Source organism: Pseudophryne corroboree, chromosome 4 (genome assembly GCF_028390025.1).
Source record: "Pseudophryne corroboree isolate aPseCor3 chromosome 4, aPseCor3.hap2, whole genome shotgun sequence".
Lineage (NCBI taxonomy): Eukaryota > Metazoa > Chordata > Amphibia > Anura > Myobatrachidae > Pseudophryne > Pseudophryne corroboree.
Window position 1 is genome coordinate 377,135,625 of NC_086447.1, and position 21,354 is coordinate 377,156,978.

General features: G+C 44.0%; 1 protein-coding gene across 3 annotated transcripts in view; it reads right to left on the bottom strand.

The window, feature by feature from the left end:
- Nucleotides 1-232: 232 nt before the first annotated feature.
- Nucleotides 233-21,354, bottom strand: part of TDRP (testis development related protein) — a 242,268-nt gene continuing 221,146 nt past the window's right edge. For all 3 annotated transcript variants that reach the window (XM_063916655.1, XM_063916654.1, XM_063916656.1), the window contains 2 exons: nucleotides 2,648-2,751; nucleotides 233-1,786 (listed from right to left, as the gene is read on the bottom strand). In XM_063916655.1, the coding sequence (XP_063772725.1) occupies nucleotides 1,441-1,786; nucleotides 2,648-2,751 (450 nt within the window). In that variant the 3' untranslated portion in view covers nucleotides 233-1,440. The remainder of the gene's footprint in view (nucleotides 1,787-2,647; nucleotides 2,752-21,354) is intronic.

Below are 21,354 nucleotides of genomic sequence, written 5' to 3' on the forward strand. Positions count from 1 at the left end.
CGCAAGGTGACTTTCACTTTGCGATCTGCACTAACTTTTCTTGAGAATTTGACTATATAGTCAAAATCGCAAGAAAATATCTCACCGTGTGTCCACACCCTTAGTCTGATCTCATAAAATGTTCACCAACAACCTTTACTTACCAATTGATAGAATCACTGGGTTCTATTTTTTCACAGTTATATTGAAAGAGAATCTAAAAGGTAAGAAACAAACAAGCACACCACTAATGTTCTCTGAACAACCGAATGCTTTAATCAAGATGAAAAATACAAAGAATTGTTTCAATTCCTTTAAGAATGACGCTAACAAACCAAAGTGATAACATACAGAAAGATGCTACATTGCATGGAGTGACTGACTGAAGCGGTCAGTCTACATGATTTCACATTGGTAAAGTTCCAGCTGCTAACCATGCATACTAACAAACAACCTTGATGATGCAGGAATAGTACTTGCTTCATTTTCATAAAAAATGTTTTACTCGCCTATAAATACAAAAATACCATCTAAAGAAAAGGATTTATACGTGCAGAATCTTTTGTACAGAGATTTGTCTTTTTAAACCTCACCTATCACAAAAAAAAAAACACAATAAACCTCTTCTTTATTTTTGGTCTACAGCAGAGGTAAACAAACAGTGCAACTAAAACTCCCAGCATGACCAGACAGTGCTAATGCATACTAATGTAAAGTAGGCATGCAGTGTATTGCAGTTTCAAACATCTTAAAGTAAGAGAATGCTCAGGGTTGGATTACATGGTCAGCAGATATTATGCAACTAAGCATAACGTAACAGATATCTGTATCAGTACATTGTGTACTCCATGAGCTGGACAATTTAGGATTTCAATATCTTGAAATAAAACATTACAAAAAAACACATAGCTAAATATAATTTCTCCAAACAAGAAATTCTAGTCTTCATAAAGACCTTTCTTCCATAAAAGCACAACAGGTAAATTAACTTATCAATAAATTAAGCTGTGCATCACAAATATATTATCAAGGTGAAATACAGGCACTTGACAGTATAATGTGCAAGGCAAATACCCTTTACTGATAACAGTATAAGGCAGTCTAGGTTACAACCAGTGTATACATTCACTATGGAATTACTATTTTTTTTGGTTAAACCAACTTTCATTTCATATTTCAGAGTCAGTGTAATGTAGGCACAATCAGGGTCACCCTAGCATTTCACAGGTGGGTGTTTTTTTTTTTTTTTTTTTTTGTTTAAAGAAAACTGATCTATTTTTTATTTAAAAAAAAAAAAAAAAAAAGATTACGAGTGCAAATTTATTTTTTTAGGTCTCAGTTAAATATAAAAGTACATATGTATACAATACTTAAGATATTTTGGTATAAAATGACATGAAATTCATGAAACCTGCTACTCTTCAAGGAAAGATATTGCATAATGCGAGACTGCTAATATTGTCATTCTAACTCTTCCCAATTCTCTGTGAGGTTGCCTTTGCTCCGCCGTCTAATGCTAACCAGTTTGCCGGCTGATTTTATGCTCCACCTAGAACTGTTTCCTGAACTTGTAAGGTTTGTATATTTAGAGGTTCCTTTGGTTTCATCCTCCCAGCCGGGCCAGGAATGGTTGTCATCTAGTGGGCCTTCTGTAAAGGATGGATGCTCTTCAACCATAATTTGCGGGGGCTCCCAGCCCTCAATCTCATCTGCTTTCTTTTGTTGAACATTCTGTTTTATTGCCAAACTGTCCCAAAAACCAGATTTCTTCTCAGTCTTTACTTCCTCCTTTGTCTTTCCAGATGGTCTGCAGAGAATGTACAAAGTGGTTACAAAAAGGCGTGAGATTGTGTAAACAAGTACACACCTCTGCCTTGATTGGTCTTGCAAAATAGAAATACAAAATCAAAAGTGGATGCCCACAGGGTCTTTGAAGCTAATGGTGGTGTCAGGCACTTTCTCATCCAATGAATAAATGTCTCATAAACCAAGGAGCATATTTAATTGAACGCATTCATTTTTTCCCCTGTGATGCGCAAAATTGCTGCATTCGCAGTGCTTTTGCTATTCAATTAGACACGAGAATTGTGTGGCTACTTATATTGGAATATAGACATCTTTTTTCTCACTGCTTCAGAGCAGGTGCAAACTTATGAAAAAAATATATTTTTAAAGGTAAAAATGTCAGGACTTGGTTTAGAACCCCTGGGATACCCCCCTGGAAGTTTTCAAAAGGTGCAGAATAATGGCTTAAAAGATGTTGGACAGGTATATGGTGGTGTTATAATAATAATAATAATAATAATAATAATAATAATAATATATATATATATATATATATATATATATATATATATATATATATATATATATATATAAACACCAAAATGTTTCAGTGCAACTGGTGCTCTGTCTTTGAGGCACAACATTAAATAATGAAATGTGCCTGTCTTATAAAACATCTAGACAAAAACAAACATTGGCAGACCTGCTCGGGAGGACTAGTGACTATGGGATCTATTTCTGCCCCCACTACCCCTGTGCAGTACAAGAGAAGCTTTGTGCTGTGTGAGTACACCTGACAGAATCCAACAAAACACACACACAATTTAGTTTTAAAGTTCTCAAATGTTAATGTATCTTCTTTAACGTGGTCATTCATTCTTACCCTTTAGACTTAGGAGATTTTGATCCTTTCAAAAGTTGCTGTTCATCATCTTTGTTAAATATGGATGTCACATCTTTCCAGCCTCGAAAGCTGGCACCCTGAACCTGGGAAAAAAGATAAGAGGCTATTCAATTGCACTAGACAAAGTAAAAAAAATATATATAGTCCACGGGCATTTCATTTACACTTTAAAAATGCATTCTGCATACAACTAATTTCTAGAATCAACAGAGTCAAAAATTTGCATTTTAGTCCACTCTTTAAAAATGTATCAGTCTGAACGTAAGCACATTGTGCTGTCTCCTGGAGAAGATATCTATTATTTATTTTTTGCTTTTTTTTTGTATATTTCCTTTTAATAATTGAAGACAACCATCATTTCCATTAATAAGAAATAATAATTAAAAAAAATCCCTAAAGTTCTGATGACAGATTATTAAAGGAAGAACCAATATAGGTTATAATAAACTCCTGTGATGTAACTTGCATCCATTATTTAACTGCACGCAGAGACTATTTTAAGTGTCCTAATTTTTCTACTCTCTCTACAGGTAAAGCTAGTCCGGTTTGTACGATGTTCAGACTGATGTAATAGGGATGTTTCCAATCATACTGTTCATGCCTCTTAGTCAAACCTATCGACTTTTTTAATGTTGCCCACCGGAAAAGTCAAAGGGTCTAGATCAAGCTGGGAGAAGTGCGGGGGCCACAGTGCCATAAATGTCATCCTACATTGTACAGCTGTTCCGGTGGTTACACCGGGGAGCCTTATGACAAGATTAACAGGAAATCATCATGGTCCCGGTTCCTCTCATTTCACTGGAAAAGGAGGCGGGATCTGGGAGGGTTGTCACTATACCAGGAATTTGGCAGAAGTAGGCAATTATTCCCGTAGTATATAATAGCATATGTAAATTATGCATTCATTGGAAATTTTGTTGCCCGTTAACAAAAATACTGATTGAGCGGTCCTATGCATAATATGCAAAAAAAAAAAACACACATATGAACAGATGAAATGTAAAACCTGCTGTATAAAAACCACGAAGGAACTTCTCCACCAGATACATTTTACCTTGGACTCATTAAGGTTGCATGCTGTATCAGTTTGGCTGTCTTACTGTAACTGTGTTGCTGTCTTTGTTATAAGAAAGCCCAGGATACTTCCTTCCTGTACTTCCTGCAAGCAGCGGAAAACTGACAATACTTTGACTGTACAGAATAAATCTCTACTAGCTCACTCCTGTTGAGACAACTTGTCTCTACATCTCTTGCCAAGTGTCTGATTATTGCATGCTGTGAAAAACAGCACCCACAATGGTCTGGAAATAGGAAAGGGCAAGAAGGGATGGAAGCGGCCAGACCACCTTCCAGGAATTCACAGTATTATGGTACAATCAAGCACAAGATTTAGAAATATAAACTGCAGGACTGCAAAATACACAGATCAAAGTTCTCTTCAATGGAATAAATAAATGCAATATACAGAACAAACAAAGCAGCCACAAATAACCACGGTAGTTGTCAACAAAACAAATAAATGGCAATACCGGCAGGAAGGGACATTGGGACAGCAGCAATACTGTTCCCAGTGTATGTATTTAGGAAAAAGGGTTTTCATACTGTTTAAAGATAGCCCAGGATAGCTGTGCAAGTAAAGACTAAAGTCTTTTAAGGTGAAGTGAGAGGTGGCAATCAGAGGGGGCAGCTCTAAGATGGCGTGATGGAAGCATTGCATGATGAGGCTTCAGATAAAACTAAGGGCATACAGTATAAGCGATGCAAGAGGTAATGTAGCTAAGGGCATGTAGGCAAGGATAAGTCATTTAAAATTTATACCGGAGAAGTAGGTGGTGCAGATAAAAAGAGAATAAAAAATTATTGAAAAATGAAAAGAAAGCTCTGCGTCATCTAAGACACTGTGAGCATGGACAGGCAGGTGCCATGGGATGCTAAAGGAGGAGGTTGCGGTAGTTGAGGTGGAAGAATAGGGAATGTGTAGTTTTAGCTGGGCAATAAAGGCACAGATTGAAGCTACACTTTGAAGGGGATCCGGTCGGGATCCCGGCTGTCAGAATATTGATGCTGGAATCCCGACACTATTTGGAATGCCGACACCGGCAGGTTTAGGCTGCAGGGTGAGGGTTAGGCTACGCCTGGGGGAGGGGTGAGGGTTAGATTTAGTCTATGGGAAGGGAGAGGTCTAGGCTGAGGGAAGGGTGGGTTAAATTTAGGCGCCACCGGGAGGGTTAGGCTGCTTTGGGGAGGGTTAGATTTAGGCTACAGAAAGAGAGGATTAGGGTTAGGGGGCCAGGGTAAAGCATACTTACCTGCCACTGTCTGAATTCTAATAATCAGGATGCTGTGATCGGTATTCTGACTGCCGGCATCCCAAAGCCAGCAAATCATACCCAACCCCTTTAAAGATGGAGGTGACGTAATGGGTGGAATCAAGGGTGACGCCAAGGCAGCAATCTTGGGAGACTGAGGAAATTTTTGTAGTTCTTGATGCTCTGTTTGAAATACATTGAGCTTTAAGTGAGCATAGTTATAATTGGTGTGTCTTAAGAGGTGGTACTGTAGAGTGAAATAGTTCCCCAAGAAAAGTGATGCTGTGATAAAGGGTCCAAAAACAGAGATTTGTTGAACCCTTACACATTGAGGGAAGGAGAGGAGAGAATGTGCTAGATAGAGAAACTGAAAGAGCAGTATCATGTAACCTAATCTCCCTGGCATACATGCGTTCAGGATTCTGGCGCCGGTCTTCTGACTGCCACCATCCTGTACGTCAGAATGCCAAGCAATCTATATTCAACAAAAATTTAGAAAGTTGACAGCAGAACTGTATTCTTATCTAGCTTATACAGATTTAATATGGAAATATATATATGCCCAGAATCCAATTTAAGTTACTGCCAAGTTTGTGTTTGCTCAGGCTGATATCACGCATAATGTATAGCAACATCTACCTTTCCTGCTGGGAGGACCTGGTATACTAGGACATAATCATACATCCACAGCTGTATGTGTCATTCAACACTTGGACAGATATAAAAATGGAACAACCATTTTTCAAAGAAATTTAACTTTGTCTTAATAAAATTGTTGAACATGACTTTTCTGTAAAGAATGCCTTTTGTTTTACTTGAGTGCATTAATAAGAGTAGGACATGCCAACACAGAGAGAAAATGAAATATCTAGGGAATAGTGTCACCCAGTTGCTATATTATTTTCATGAAATAACCATTAACCACTTAACTGGTTCACATTTTTTCCAAAAACCTCTCAGAAATTGTCAGTTTTTTTTTTTTAAATGATTGAATTATGTTAAAAATATCTAAAAATGATCAAACATGATTTTATAAAAAACAAAACCATTTTTAAATGTTATATATATAATATATATTGGACAAATGATGATCGTAACATCGCTACCGGATAGGGAGGTGCAAGATCAGCAGTGATCGGCTGCACTGGGGGAGGGAACAAGGATGCAAAGGAGCTGGGCAGTGCCCCTCTAAGACTGGCAGCTGCTGGTAGATTATCTTCCAGCAGCAGCCGCCTGGACGTTTCGGATTGGTTGCGTCACATGCGACAATGTCAGGGTAAGCTCAATCTGGCATGGCTGCATCTGATGCGACCACTCCAGGTAAGTGGTTAAACAACCTATCTACTATTCTATGACAATAGATAAAGGAGTTTATCATTATAGAGGCAATAGTAAGTTGAGTAGGAATACATACGTATTACTGGTGGCTGGGATCACGGCTGTCATGATCCCGACAGCAGGATCCCGGACACCAGTATGCAGTCAGTGGGTGAGCTCTAGAAAGCCCCTTGCGGACTCGCTGCGGTCGTAGACACGCATAGAAGGAGAAAAGCCTGTGGCGCCAGTATTCTGGCGTCAGCATTTCACCGCATGTCGGGATCCAGGCATCTGCATTGTTAACCTATTTTTGCTTCACCCTGTGTATTAAAAACACAGGTGACTGCACCAGCAAAGCTATATTTAAGTTTTACTGCTCTGGGTCAATACCACTGGTCTGAAGATTATATTCAGCCGTCTGTGACTTTTTTGTTTTATAATATTTCAGAGTATGAGCGGTCCGGAGAGGATAACTAGGGCAGTACGGACGCTGTAATGGTTAGCATTACTGCCTCACAGCACTGAGGTCATGGGTTCGATTCCCACCATGGCCCTAACGGTGCAGAGTTTGTATATTCTCCCCGTACTTGCGTGGGTTTCCTCCGGGTACTCCGTTTCCTCCCACAATCCAAAAATATACTGGTAGGTTAACTGGCTCCCAACAAAATGAACCCTAGTGAATTTGTCTGTGTGTACATATGATAGGGAATCTAGATTGTAAGCTCCACTAGGGCAGGGACTGATGTGAATGGCCAATTCTCTGTAAAGCGCTGCGGAATATGTGTGCGCTACATAAATAACTGGTAATAAATAAATAATAAATAAAATTGGGTATCATCCAAATAGAGATAACGCTGCAATCCAAGAAACAAGGTATAGAGAAGATCAGATGGCATAGGACTAAGCCTTGTGGTACTCCAACTTGTAAAGGAAATGTAGAGCAGGTAGATCCAGAGAAGCAAACACTGAGTATGCAGAGCACCCCAGGAATCTGTACTTGGACCAGTGCCTTTCAAATATCTTTGTTGGCAACACTGCAAATGGTACTGAAGGGAAAGTATGCCTTTATGTAGGTGACACAGAGGTATGCAACAGAGTAGACACACCAGAAGGCGTAAAACAAATGATTGAGGATCTAAGAAGGCTAGAGGAATGGGCAAGAACGTGGTAACTACAGTACAGTATAATGTAAAAAGGAAAACAGCTAAATCATGCACTTGGGTCTCAAAAACACAAAGGCTAAATATAGTATCAAGGGCACTATAATGGAAACTACTGAGGAGGAAAGGGATTTAGGAGTCATCATTTCAGGTAAGTAATGTAACAAAGCACCGAGGAAGGCAAGTCAGATGCTTTATTGCATAGGGAGAGGAATCAGTGGCAGAAAGTAGTAATAATACCACCACTGTATAGGTCATTAGTACGGCCTCATCTAGAATACTGTGATCAGTTCTGGAGGCCATACCTTCAGAGGGATATAAATACATTAGAGACTATACAAAGAAGGGCAACTAAAATGGTGCATGGCCTACATCAAAGCTTGTCAAGAAAGACTAAAAGATCTTAATATGTACAGTTTGGAGCAGAGAGAAACAGGAGGGACGTGATTGAAACTATCAAATTTATCAAGGGTTTTTTTTCAGTAAGTTTTTTTATTAAAGCACTGCATGTCATATTAAAAGACATTTAAAATACAAAATGAACCGTGTACAGTCCCATTTTTGTACATAAACAAATTACAATGAGTACAGAGATAAAAATATTATGCATCAAACAACATCGTATTTTGAAGATTGCATTAAATGCAAAGATTGAAGGTTAGCATATTCAATGTATATAAATATTGGAAAAACACTATGATATAAAAGCGAACTCTCTCCTGTTAACGGAACAAATAAATATGTAAAGTATTGTACATTGTTTGGACCATACCTCCATGTAGGAAGTAATAAAGAAGAGAAAAAAATAATAATATATATAGTTATATTAACAGAAAGAAAAGGAAAAGCAATAAATGAAATTAAAACCATCTCTCTCTCTCACAACGCCCAACCCCCTGCCCCCAGGAACACCCCACAGTAAGAGCAGTCACATACGATGGGCTGGCCACCTAAGATATACTATGTGTGGCTGGAATCAGTATCTACAAGTGGGTCATTGTCTATTAAGCGCAATAAAAACCAGGATATATGTTTTAAACTGTGATAGATTTCTCTTTTCATCTCTGCAGACAACGTAGCAATATAGCTTTACCACATTGTGAAAAAAATGCCTACTTTAAATTCTTTTTCTAGGCTAACTTCGATCCAATCCATTCTAAAAAAGGTAGAAAAGTTACATTTAAACAAGGAAAACATCAGAGGGGAAGAGGATATCCATACCTGTAAAATTGTCTTGCAGGCTGCTGCGCTAATCGCCAAAAGGAGGCGTTTGCCTCCTTTGCTAACTCTCATTGAAGATGGGATCATGCCAAATATTGCCCACTCTGCATTAAAGGGAACATAGTTAAGTAGTGAAGTTTCAGCATACGGTTTTATGCCAAAATCGGCCAACGGGCATGACCAAAAGCAATGGTAAAGGTCAGTAATAGTTTCCCCACATCTATTAGCAGGCGGAAATAGAGCGTCCCATAAGGAAACTCCTATGAGGGGATAGAGAAGATCTGTGGAAAATATTCAAAAACATTTCCATATAGACACCAGAGGGCAAGATTTTGCACAACGTTATAAGAGCAGCAGATGATCTTTGATTTCATAGTCAGGGAATTTGGGTAACCACTGTGCCATACCTTTAGTGGAGACAGAATGATCTAAATTAACCCTAAAATGTTGGTAATATTGAGAAAAGGAGAGTGTTATGGTATACTTACCATGGTTAACTCTTTCTGCGAGGTACACTGGGTTCCACAGGGAATACATCGGGGTGTAGAGTGGGATCTTGGATCCAGAGGCACCATCAGGCAAAGCTTTGACTGTGCCAGGATGCATTGGGGCCTCCTCTATAACCCCGATTTCAGCCACTGAAAGCTCAGTTTCATTAACCAGTACAATGCAGGGGCAGGTAAAAGAAGGCAGATGGTTAGTCACAAAGAACCACACTCTCACGATTTTTTACACTTTTTTCATAGCCATGCGGCTTCGAGTGCCACCTTGATGGTTTTTGTATGCCACTGTCATGGCATTGTCTGACCGTACTTGAACCAGTCTGTTCCGTACCAGAGGCAGGGCAAGTGATAATGCATTGAACACCGCCCTCAACTCTAGGATGCTTATTGGGAGGAGTCATTCTTCCATGGTCCACCGACCCTGAAAAGAGTATTGCTTCAACACTGCTCCCCATCCTATCAGACAGACATCCGTCGTCAGGAGGACACAGTCAGGTATCCAGAAGGGACGGCCCCTGTCCAATTGCTGGTCCTGGAGCCACCAGGCCAACGACAAACAAACCTCCGGAGTCAACAAGATCCTTTGGGATCTGATCCAATGAGGCAGGCCGTCCCACTTGGCAAGAATTAATCGTTGCAGAGGGCAGGACTGAAATTGAGCATAATCCACCATGTCGAACGTCGACACCATCAGGCCAAGTACTTGCATCGCCGAGTGAATCGATACTCTGGAGTGACGGATGAAGTGTCTTGTTGTGTCCTGAATTTTCAGGACCTTGTCTAGAGACATGAACAATCTCTGACTGTGTGTGCCCAGGAGCACCTCTAGGTGCACCATACTCTCAGCTGGGACCAGCAAGGACTTCTTCCAATTGATCAGCCATCCGTGGGCTTGTAAGCAACTCACCATCAATTGTAGATGACTGAGGAGGACATCGTGGAAAGTCGCTAAAATTAGCAGGTGGTCCAAGTACGGCAGGATTCAGACTCCCTGACGACGGAGATGTGCCGTCATCACGGCCATAACCTTGGTGAAGATCCGAGGAGCCATGGCCAGTCCGAACGGCAGAGCCTGGAATTGGTAGTGACTGTTGCCAACAGCAAACCGCAGGAACTGCTGATGCAATATGCCAATAGGAATATGCAGATAAGCATCCTGTATATCAAGGGATACCATGTAATCTTCAGGTTCCATCGCCAGCACAACAGAGTGCAATGTTTCCATACGAAACTTGGCGACCCTCACAAATTTGTTCAGTGACTTGAGTTTGAGTATTGGCCGAAACGACCCATTGGGTTTCTGCACAAGAAACAAATAATAATAATAGCCTCTTCCACGCTGGAACTGAGGTATCGGCACAACCACTCCTGTACTCAGGAGAGAACCTACCACCGTTTGTAGAGCCTGCGCCTACAACAGATATGAAGGGATTACCGTAGTGCAGAACTGGTGAGGGGGGACGTCTCTTGAAGGAGACAGCATACCCGTGAGAGACAACTTCCAGTACCCAAGCATCTGAAGTGGTCTTTAACCAGACCTGGATGAACTGTAGAAGTTGGCCTCCCACCCTGGGGTCCCCCAGGGGGAGACTCGCCCCGTCATGCAACAGGTTTGTCTTGTTTCAAAGCAGGCTCACGGGCTGCCCAGGACGGTTTCGTCTTGGGCTTGGTGGTCTTGGGAGCACGAGACTGTCTGGGGTAAGACTAACCCTTGGCTTTCCCTTTGTGGTCGAAAGGAACGAAAAGTGGTAGTCTTCGCCTTCTGTGCAGAAGGATTAGTAGGAGGAAGAAAAGCAGTCTTAGCACCTGCTAATTCAGACACTGTTTTATTCAGGTCCTCTCCAAATAAAATGTCCCCAGTAAAGGGGAGTACCTCCAAGGTATTCTTGGAGTCCAGATGGCCTTTGCACCTTAAAATAGTTTACAAATCCTTAGTGCCTCCAGGTGTTTCACATATAAACATTACACAACTGTGGGACTGCAGCAGCTATAACCCCCCCTGAAAACTGCCCTACATGTGCGTGCTAGAAGAGCATCTGGCGGGTGTTTGACAGAAAGTAAATAACGCTCATTTAAGAAAGCACTAATATGCTGGGATCTCACATGTCAGAAACAAGCTGCAAACAAATGTTTTGTAGAGAAATTAAGGGGCAGATTTATTAAGCCTGGTGAAGTGATAAAGTGGAAGATGATAATGCACCAGCCAGTCATCTCTTAACTGACATTTTTCAAACCCAGCCTGTGACTTGGTAGTTAGGAGCTGATTGGCTGGTACTTTATCACCTTTCATTTATCACTTCACCAGGCTTAATAAATCAGCCCCTAAATCTTTAAACACGCTCTGTATTAGAGCAGCTGTACTGTGCCAATCCTCAATTGGGCCATACTCGCACCTCTTTTCTCCACTCTCGCTTTCCCCACTAGACTGTAAGCTCTTATAACTGCATTTATTTTGTTTGCTTTATGTCACTGTTTTACCATGAATTGTGGAAAAATCAAACAAGCTCAATGACCGGACACGTCCCAGCACATTTATTTTAATCCCTCAACATGAAAAGTCTTAACCTTCATAAATTAAGCCAATTAAAAGAAGAGTTCCCCAATTTAATTTCTGCTTCTCCTTCCCAAACAAGATCTCACCACAATGCCTCAAGTGACATAAGCCGTACATCTTTGCCAGTAGTGTTCTCATGCATTACAAATGTGTAGCGACGTGACTTTTTATCTGCCGCTTATATAAATAAACAGCATAAAAATAGTTGGATAAACGGGAAACTTAACACAGAAATGCACTAAGTACTTATTATAGACACTAACACCCAAAGTGTTTACATTGGCATAGTCATTAATGGCCACTTAAAATCTGGAAACGTTGCAAGAGGCAAAGACAATATACAAAGCTTCGTCCAAACAGAGTAGCTACGGATGCACATGTGGATGATCTTGATTAGTCTCCTTTAAAGTAGCTCGACTACAAAATACCGGAGTTAAGTTACTTCCAGAAACCTGTAAAAAGTATTCTCTCCAAATTATTTCAATATTAAGTCAAGTTAAAAGGGGAAATAAATGCAAGCAAACATTAAAACTACAATCAAAATACAGCAAATAATTTTTCTTAATTATTTAAATATTTGATAGTTGGAACAACTATTACCCATTTCAATGACTCGTATGTCAGGCACGGCTGTTTTACTTACCAAGACCCACACCGGACATACACAGTTTTCAAACTAAGTACATTTCCCTGAACATAACTAACCGTCTAAAATCACACTGTCTTGGAAGGATGAAACTTATCCCTGAGCCTTGCTGATATACTACATATATGTTTACTTAGAAACGGTCACTTTATATATACACAAGAAGCACCAGTATCACAGCAAGGGCTAGGTAGAGAACAGTTTGGCGAGCTGTGCTAACATGAATAACAGGATGTAACATTTTGGGGCTGGCGAGTGGAGCAGCATGGATATGAAAGTCAAACCATCTCTAGTCCATTTGGGCGTGGTGTTTAAAAATATACAGTAGCAAACTACTATGTACATTGTAACGTACCAAAATCATATCATATTATTCCATAGGGCTACACAGCACTATATGCAACACAGTAGCTGATACATGCCAAACTAATGCACTAAAACAAATCCAACAGAAGTGGTAAAAAAAAATCAAAAAAAAATCAGGAAGGCAAATTAAAATAAGACTCGCATCATGTACTCCATTAACCTCCTAGACATATGTTGAAGGCCATGTAGCATGTATTCTATGACCTGCACTGCTATTTATTTATTTAGCATATTTCTTGCTGCATGCCTGTATAAGGCCCGTGGAACGTCCCCTAGGGATGGTGCTACATAGCTACTAGGCTGTCAGCCAGCCGCAGCACCGCTGGCATGGCCGGTCCTGGGGCTCTGTGCGCCCGGGGGCGTGGCCATTTTACGCCCCCTGTACACACTTAAATGATGTGCAGTGCGCGATGACATCATCGCGCACCGCACAGTAAAGGACCTCTCCACGAAGGGAAACTAGACGCGTACGCATCTAGTTTCCCTTCACAGCGGCAGCAGCGGTGGGCACACAGAAGCAGCGGATCTTGCCCTGGTGCGGCGCCCTCCGGATGGCGCCCTCCGGAAGGCGGCGCCCCGGGCAAAAGTCCTGCTTGCCCATGGCAAGATCCGCTACTGACCGCTGGCTGCAGCTTATACACACAGCTTCCAACTTCCTGGCCAACACATGGCAGTCACTGTGCCTGGATGGGTAAGGCGTAGGATGGCTCGCCTTACAGACTGACTGAGCAGCCTGAGCTCCGCTGTCAGTCAGCAGTTCAGTCCCACCCCTGACTCATATCAGATCACAATGCACTAAGCATCAGCAGCATAATTTGTTGCAGCTCTGCTCATGTGTGGAGGAAACTTTTGTCTATTGGTTCTGTTTCTGACTTGCCCCTGTGAAATTAGTAGGTCTGTGTTGTTGTGAGTTACAACATACAATTACAAAAGACCCAACACCCATTTTTAGTCGAGACTAGGGGCTCGGCGTTCTCCCACAAAGGATAAAAGTTGTGTAAATACACCCTCTCCTCCCCTTTATGTAATTTAAATTATTTTATCTTACATAACAAAATTGTGTTTTTGAAAAAGGTTGCAAAAAATAGGATTTTAATACCTACGGGTAAATCCTTTTCTCCTAGTCCGGAGACTAGGGGAAGAGGATGCTGGGGACTCCAAAAGGACCATGGGGTATAGACGGGATCCGCAGGAGCTTGGGCACACTACAAAGACTTTGACTGGGTGTGAACTGGCTCCTCCCTCTATGCCCCTCCTCCAGACCTCAGTTATAGGAACTGTGCCCAGGAGAGACGGACATTTTCGAGGAAAGGATTTTTGTTTAAACAAAGGGCGAGAAACATGGTTCCGGTATGAATGGTCGACCATGTTATGGTCGACAGTCATTAGGTCGACCACTATTGGTCGACATTGACATGGTCACATGGTCGACACATGAAAGGTCGACACATGAAAAGGTCGACATGAGTTTAACCTTTTTTTGGTGTCGTTTTTTGCGTAAAGTGACTGGGAACCCCAATTAGTGCACCGCGTCCCCTCGCATGGCTCGCTCCGTTCGCCAGGCTTCGGGCATGGTGCCTTCGCTCCGCTACCGCTTCGCTCGGCACAGATTACCGTTCCAATCGTAGTCCACTTGGATCGTAAAGTATGGAAAAGTTCCCCAAAAGAAAAAAAAGTTAAAAAACTCATGTCGACCTTTTCATGTGTCGACCTTTCATGTGTCAACCATTTTCATGTGTCGACCATGTGTCCATGTCGACCATGTCAATGTCGACCAATAGTGGTCGACCATAACATGGTCGACCATGTGAACGGATACCGAGAAACATACCAGCCCACACCACAAACATACCGTACAACTGGAGTATTATGAAACCAGATAACCGTATGAATTAACAGCAACAAGCTGAATAAACTAATACACAGCCCATGTGTAAACAAATACAACCAGCAATAATACAACTGCAAGTAACAGTCCGCACTGGGATGGGCGCCCAGCATCCTCTACAGACTAGGAGAAAAGGATTTACCGGTAGGTATTAAAATCCTATTTTCTCTTACGTCCTAGAGGATGTTGGGGACTCCAAAAGGACCATGGGGGCTATACCAAAGCTCCAGACTGGGCGGGAGAGTGCGGACGACTCTGCAGCACCGATTGAGCAAACATGAGGTCCTCATCAGCCAGGGTATCAAACTTGTAAAACTTAGCAAATGTGTTTGAACCCGACCACGTAGCTGCTCGGCAAAGCTGAAGTGCCGAGACCCCTAGTAGAATGGGCCTTTACCAACTTCGGCAACGGTAGCCCAGATGAAGACTGAGCCTGCTGAATCGTATTACAAATCCAGCGAACAATAGTTTGTTTAGAAGCAGGATTTCCAATCTTGTTGGAAGCATACAGGACAAACAAAGCTTCTGTTTTCCTGGTAAGAGCCGTTCTGGCGACATAAATTTTCAAAGCTCTTACAACATCAAGAGACTTTGGAACCGCCACAGAATCCGTAGCTACAGGCACCACAATAGGTTGGTTAATGTGAAACGAAGAAACCACCTTCGGCAGAAATTGTTGACGAGTTCTCAATTCCGCTCTAACCGAATGGAAAATCAAATAAGGGCTCTTGTGAGACACGGCCGCCAACTCTGGCACTCGCCTGGCCGACGCCAGAGCCAAAAGCATGACAACTTTCCAAGTGAGAAACTTTAACTCAACCTTACGCAAAGGTTCAAACCAGTGAGACATAAGGAACTGCAAGATCACTTCAAGATCCCACGGCGCCACAAATGGAGGGTGGATATGCAACACTCCCTTCACAAAAGTCTGAACCTCGGGAAGGACGGCCAATTCCCAATTCTTTCTGAAAGAAAATAGATAAAGCCGAAATTTGCACTTTTATGGAACCCAATTTCAGGCCTGCATCTACGCCTGCCTGCAAAAAATGGAGAAACCGACCCAAGTGAAACTCCTCCGCCGGAGCTGCTTTGGTCTCACACCATGAAACATATTTCCTCCAAATACGGTTATAATGTTTTGCCGTAACCTCCTTCCTAGCTTTAAGGAGAGTAGGGATGACCTCCCCGGGAATACCCTTCCGAGCTAAGATTTGGCGCTCAACTTGCACGCCGTCAAACGCAGCTGCGGTACGTCCGGAAACATGCAGGGCCCCTGCAACAACAGGTCCTCTCGTAGAGGAAGCGGCCAGGGATCTTCCACTAGTAAGTCTTGAAGATCCGGATACCAGGCCCTCCGTGGCCAATCTGGAACGACGAGTATCGCCTGAACCCTCTACCTTCGAGAAAGTCACGTGAACGTGACGAAACGCGTCAGGACCCGCCCCTATCCACACTCAGCTCAGGTGAAATCTTCCAGGTGTTCCTTGGTCCCCGCTGCACCCTCCGTCTACAGCATCCGACATCAGCGGCTTCAGCGCACACGCCGCCACGACCGGGTTGTGAGAGAGACGGTCCATTCCTTTCCGCTGCACAGCGTATATGGGCATTGCAGGACATTGAAGCCGAGGACGCTCGGCTCTTACCAGCCCATTTTGGAAAGGTATTGAATATCAATTTCAACTGAGGGACTTTTAATTCATTAGGATCCTACCAACACACCTGGTATTTATTAACTATCTAACAAGTGAATCACGGAACTTTTCACCCCAATAAGCTGAGTTATTACAATATACCACTAGTTCACGTCTAGTGATTGTTCTTATATATATTTATATATATTATTCACCGGTTATTTGATAATTAATCTTTTTATATGTTTTATTAATAAACATTGTTATTTTTTACGTTGGCTCTCTGTACATTATGTTTCGTTCCTGATATTCAGCGCAGCCGTTTGTTCTTTTTCTTCGCCTGAACCCTTGTTCGTCGAACGATCGTCAGCACCTTCGGAATGAGAGGAAGTGGAGGGAGCACATACACCGACTGAAACACCCACGGAGTCACCAGGGCGTCCACTGCACTGGCCTGGGGGTCCCTTGACCTGGAACAATACCTCGGAAGCTTCTTGTTGAGGCGAGACGCCATCATGTCTATCAGAGGAATTCCCCAACGCTTTGTCACTTCTGCAAATACCTCTTGATGAAGAGCCCACTCTCCCGGATGGAGATCGTGTCTGCTGAGGAAGTCTGCTTCCCAGTTGTCTACTCCCGGGAGGAAGACTGCTGACAGAGCGCTCACGTGCTGTTCCGCCCAGCGTAGGATTCTTGTGGCCTCCTCCATAGCCACCCTGCTCCTTGTTCCGCCTTGGCGGTTTACGTACGCCACTGCTGTTATGTTGTCCGACTGGATTAGGACAGAGAGACCCTGAAGATGGTACTTTGCTTGTAGCAGGCCGTTGTAAATGGCTCTCAACTCGAGAACATTTATGTGGAGACAAGATTCCTGGCTTGACCACTTTCCCTGAAAATGTCTTCCTTGCGTGACTGCGCCCCAGCCTCGGAGACTTGCATCTGTTGTCAGCAGGACCTAGTCCTGGATTCCGAATCAGCGTTCCTCTAGAAGGTGAGAGCCTTGCAGCCACCACAGGAGAGAAATCCTGGCTCTGGGAGATAGAGTTATTTTCTGGTGCATGTGCAGGTGAGACCCGGAACATTTTTTCAGCAGATCCCACTGAAACACCCGGGCATGAAACCTGCCAAACGGAATGGCTTCGTAAGCCGCAACCATCTTCCCTAGTACCCGAGTGCATTGATGAATCGACACACTTGTCGGCCTCAGGAACTCCTTGACCATGGTCTGGATTTCCAGAGCTTTGACATCCGGAAGAAACACTCTCTGTATCTCAGTGTCCAGGACCATTCCCAGGAAGGGCAGCCGAGTGGCTGGGATCAACTGAGACTTTGGCAAATTTAGTATCCAACCGTGATGTCGCAGAACCGACAGGGAGAGATCCACATTTCTTAACAACTGCTCATTGGACCTCGCCTTTATCAGGATATCGTCTAAGTATGGGATAATTGTGACCCCTTGCTTGCGCAGGAGGACCATCATCTCCTGCCATTACCTTGGTGAAAACCCTCGGGGCCGTGGAAAGCCCAAACGGCAACGCCTGAAATTGGTAATAACAATCCTGCACCGCGAACCTCAGGAAGGCTTGATGAGGAGGGAATATCGGGATGTGTAAGTAAGCATCCTTTATGTCGACTGACGCCATAAAATCCCCCCCTTCGAGGCTGGAAATCACCACTCGAAGAGACTCCATCTTGAACTTGAAAGTTTTCAAGTATGGATTGAGGGATTTTAGGTTCAGAATCGGTCTGACCGAACCGTCCGGCTTCAGCACCACAAAGAGGCTCGAATAGAACACTTTCCCCCGATCTGACGGGGGAACCGACACCACGACCCTCTGCTGACACAACTTTTGTATCGCATACCTTACCACCTCTCTTTCGGGAAGAGAAGTTGGCAAGGCCGACACGAAAAACCGGTTGGGGGGCATCTCCTGAAACTCCAGTCTGTACCCTTGGGACACTATGTCTAAGACCCAAGGATCCAGAGCCGAAAGAACCCAGACCTGACTGAAGAATCAGAGACGGCCCCCCACCAGTAGGGACTCCCCCAGGGGAGCCCCAGCGTCATGCGGTGGACTTGGTAGAGGCAGGGGAGGACTTCTGTTCCTGGGTGCAGGCGACTTCCTTCCCCTACCTCTACCCTTTGAAGCGAGGAAGAACGAGCCCTTACCTCTTTTGTATTTATTAGGCCGAAAGGACTGCATCTGCTGATGGGGTGCCTTCTTCTGTTGTGTGGGAACATAAGGAAGAAAAGGTGACTTACCCGCCGTAGCGGTCGACACCAGGTCAGCCAGGCCTTCACCGAACAAGACACTACCTTTAAAAGGGAGAGCTTCCATATTCTTCTTGGAGTCGGCATCAGCATTCCATTGATGAATCCACAGCGCCCTCCTGGCCGAAATCGCCATGGCATTGCCTCTTGATCCCAAGAGGCCAATATCCCTCGCCGCATCCTTTAGGTAATCTGCAGCATCCTTAATATAACCAAGAGTCAAAAGAATATTATCTTTATCAAGAGCATCCATATCAGAAGCCAAATTTTCAGCCCACTTTGCAATAGCACTACTAACCCATACCGACGCCACAGCAGGTCTGAGCAATGCACCAGTAATGACGAAAATGGACTTCAAAGTTGTCTCCAGCTTGCGATCCGCCGGATCCTTGAGGGCAGCCGTGTCAGGAGACGGAAGCGCCACCTTCTTGGACTATCGGGATAGACCCTTGTCCACATTTGGAGACGACTCCCATTTTTCCCTATCGTCAGAGGGAAAAGGATATGCCATCAAAATTCGCTTGGGAATCTGCCACCTTTTTTCAGGCGACTCCCAAGCCTTTTCACAAAGCGCATTCATTTCCTGAGAGGGGGGAAACTTTACCTCAGGTCTTTTCCCCTTAAATAAACAAACTCTTGTGTCAGATATATGTAAAACATCTTTAATGGCTATAATCATGTACTGAACACTCTTGACAAGCCGAGGATGTAAAGAAGCCTCATTCAAATCGACATCGGAGTCAGAGTCCGTGTCGGTACCTGTATCGGCCAACTGGTTAAAAGCACGTTTCTGTGACCCTGAGACTGTTTGTACCTGAGACAAGGCGTCCTCCTCCGACTGTCTCCATGTTTGTGTCTGAGAATCAGATTTATCCAGTCTCTTTGACAATAAAGCCACATTAGCATTCAGTGTACTCAGCATAGTCATCCAATCAGCTGTCGGCTGTGCCGACAGACACATACTTAAATCCTTTTCTGCAGCGCCCATAACTTCCTCTGGGGACGAACACCCAGGCTCAGACATGTCGACACCTCGTGCCGACACACCCAGTCTACAAGCCCAGGGACAGACCCACAGAGAAGCCCTTAGGGAGAAACACAGAGAGAGTATGCCAGCTCACACCCCAGCCCCATACACTAACACAAGCCAGTAATATGATCAGCGCTGTTATCATAAAATGAAAAAGCACCAAATGTATGTGCCCCTGCCCCCCCCTCCCCCTCCCCCTCCCTGTTTTTCCTCCCTGTACTTGCGGGAGCGTGGAGGTTTGGGCCAGCGTCTCTGCAGCACTGAAGAGATACAAGAAAATGGCGCTGGTGAGCAATGTGCGGCTAAGCCCCGCCGCCTTCCCGGCGCGCTGTAGCCCGCTAAAATTTGAATCTGCAAACTGGTGGGGGTACCCTATACCGTGATCGGACACCGTATAGCCCTTTTTTGCCAGCCAAAAACTTCAGTAACTGCTGCCCAGGGCGCCCCCCCCAGCGCCCTGCACCCTGTGAGTGCCGTTGGTAAAGTGTGTGGGAGCATGGAGCGCAGCGCTACCGCTGCGCTGTACCTCCATTACTGAAGTCTTCTGCAGTCACTGAAGTCTTCGGTTCTTCTAATACTCACCCGGCTTCTTTCTTCTGGCTTCTGTGAGGGGGGTGACGGCGCGGCTCCGGGAACAAGCAGCTAGGCGAACCAAGTGATCGAACCCTCTGGAGCTAATGGTGTCCAGTAGCCTAATTAGCAGAGCCCTTAACTAAGAAGAAGTAGGTCTGACTTCTCTCCCCTCAGTCCCAAGATGCAGGGAGCCTGTAGCCAGAAGGTCTCCCTGAAAATAAAAAACCTAACAAAAAAGTCTTTCCAGAGAAACTCTGTAGAGCTCCCCTAGTGTGTGTCCAGTCACTCCTGGGCACAAAGTGTAACTGAGGTCTGGAGGAGGGGCATAGAGGGAGGAGCCAGTTCACACCCAGTCAAAGTCTTTGTAGTGTGCCCAAGCACCTGCGGATCCCGTCTATACCCCATGGTCCTTTTGGAGTCCCCAGCATCCTCTAGGACGTAAGAGAAAGTTGGAGCAAATTACACTATTAGAATATGAGCATCACTATGAGAGATGATCTGCACATGAAAGCCATAGCCAATGGAGGGTTTGAATTTGCATATAATAGTTTACAGAAACGGTACAATCTTGTAAAAAAAAAAAAAAAAAAGGTAATGGAATCAAAACTACGAGCTCAACAATTTCAAGAGCAAAGTATTTACCCATTCAAGACAAGACCATACAACCCCCCCCCCCCAAGACATTACATACTGTAGGGAAAACCAGAGTATGCGACACAACATACTTATTGGGTCTAGGTACAAGGATATACATTTGGATTTATTTTTTTACCCCACCTGAATAAGACAAGTCTGCCCCTGGGTACAATACCTGTGTGTAGAAATGATTATGGCAGAACGGTGGATAGCTCCAAGTCAAAGAAAATAGCTGTTAAGTGCTGGGCTGAAGATTTTGCTACTCAGCATACTGAGCAAGAGGCTGCTGGAACATATACTTGTTTGTCCTAGAGCAGGGGTGGGGAACCTCCGGCCTGCGGGCCGTATGAGGCCCGCAAAGCCGTTTGCTCCGGCCCACCCGCTTCTGTCAGTGAGACACGCTGCCGCTCAGTCCGGCGGCAGCGTGTCTCAGCTGTCAGGACAGGGAGGAGAGCGCGGCTATGTCGGGTGGCGGCGGCGTGTAGGACTTCAAACCAGCCGCCGGTTCGTGAGCCAATCAGAGCTTGGGGACCGGCAGCCAATCAGGAGCCGCGGCTGCCGGTCCCCGAGCTCTGATTGG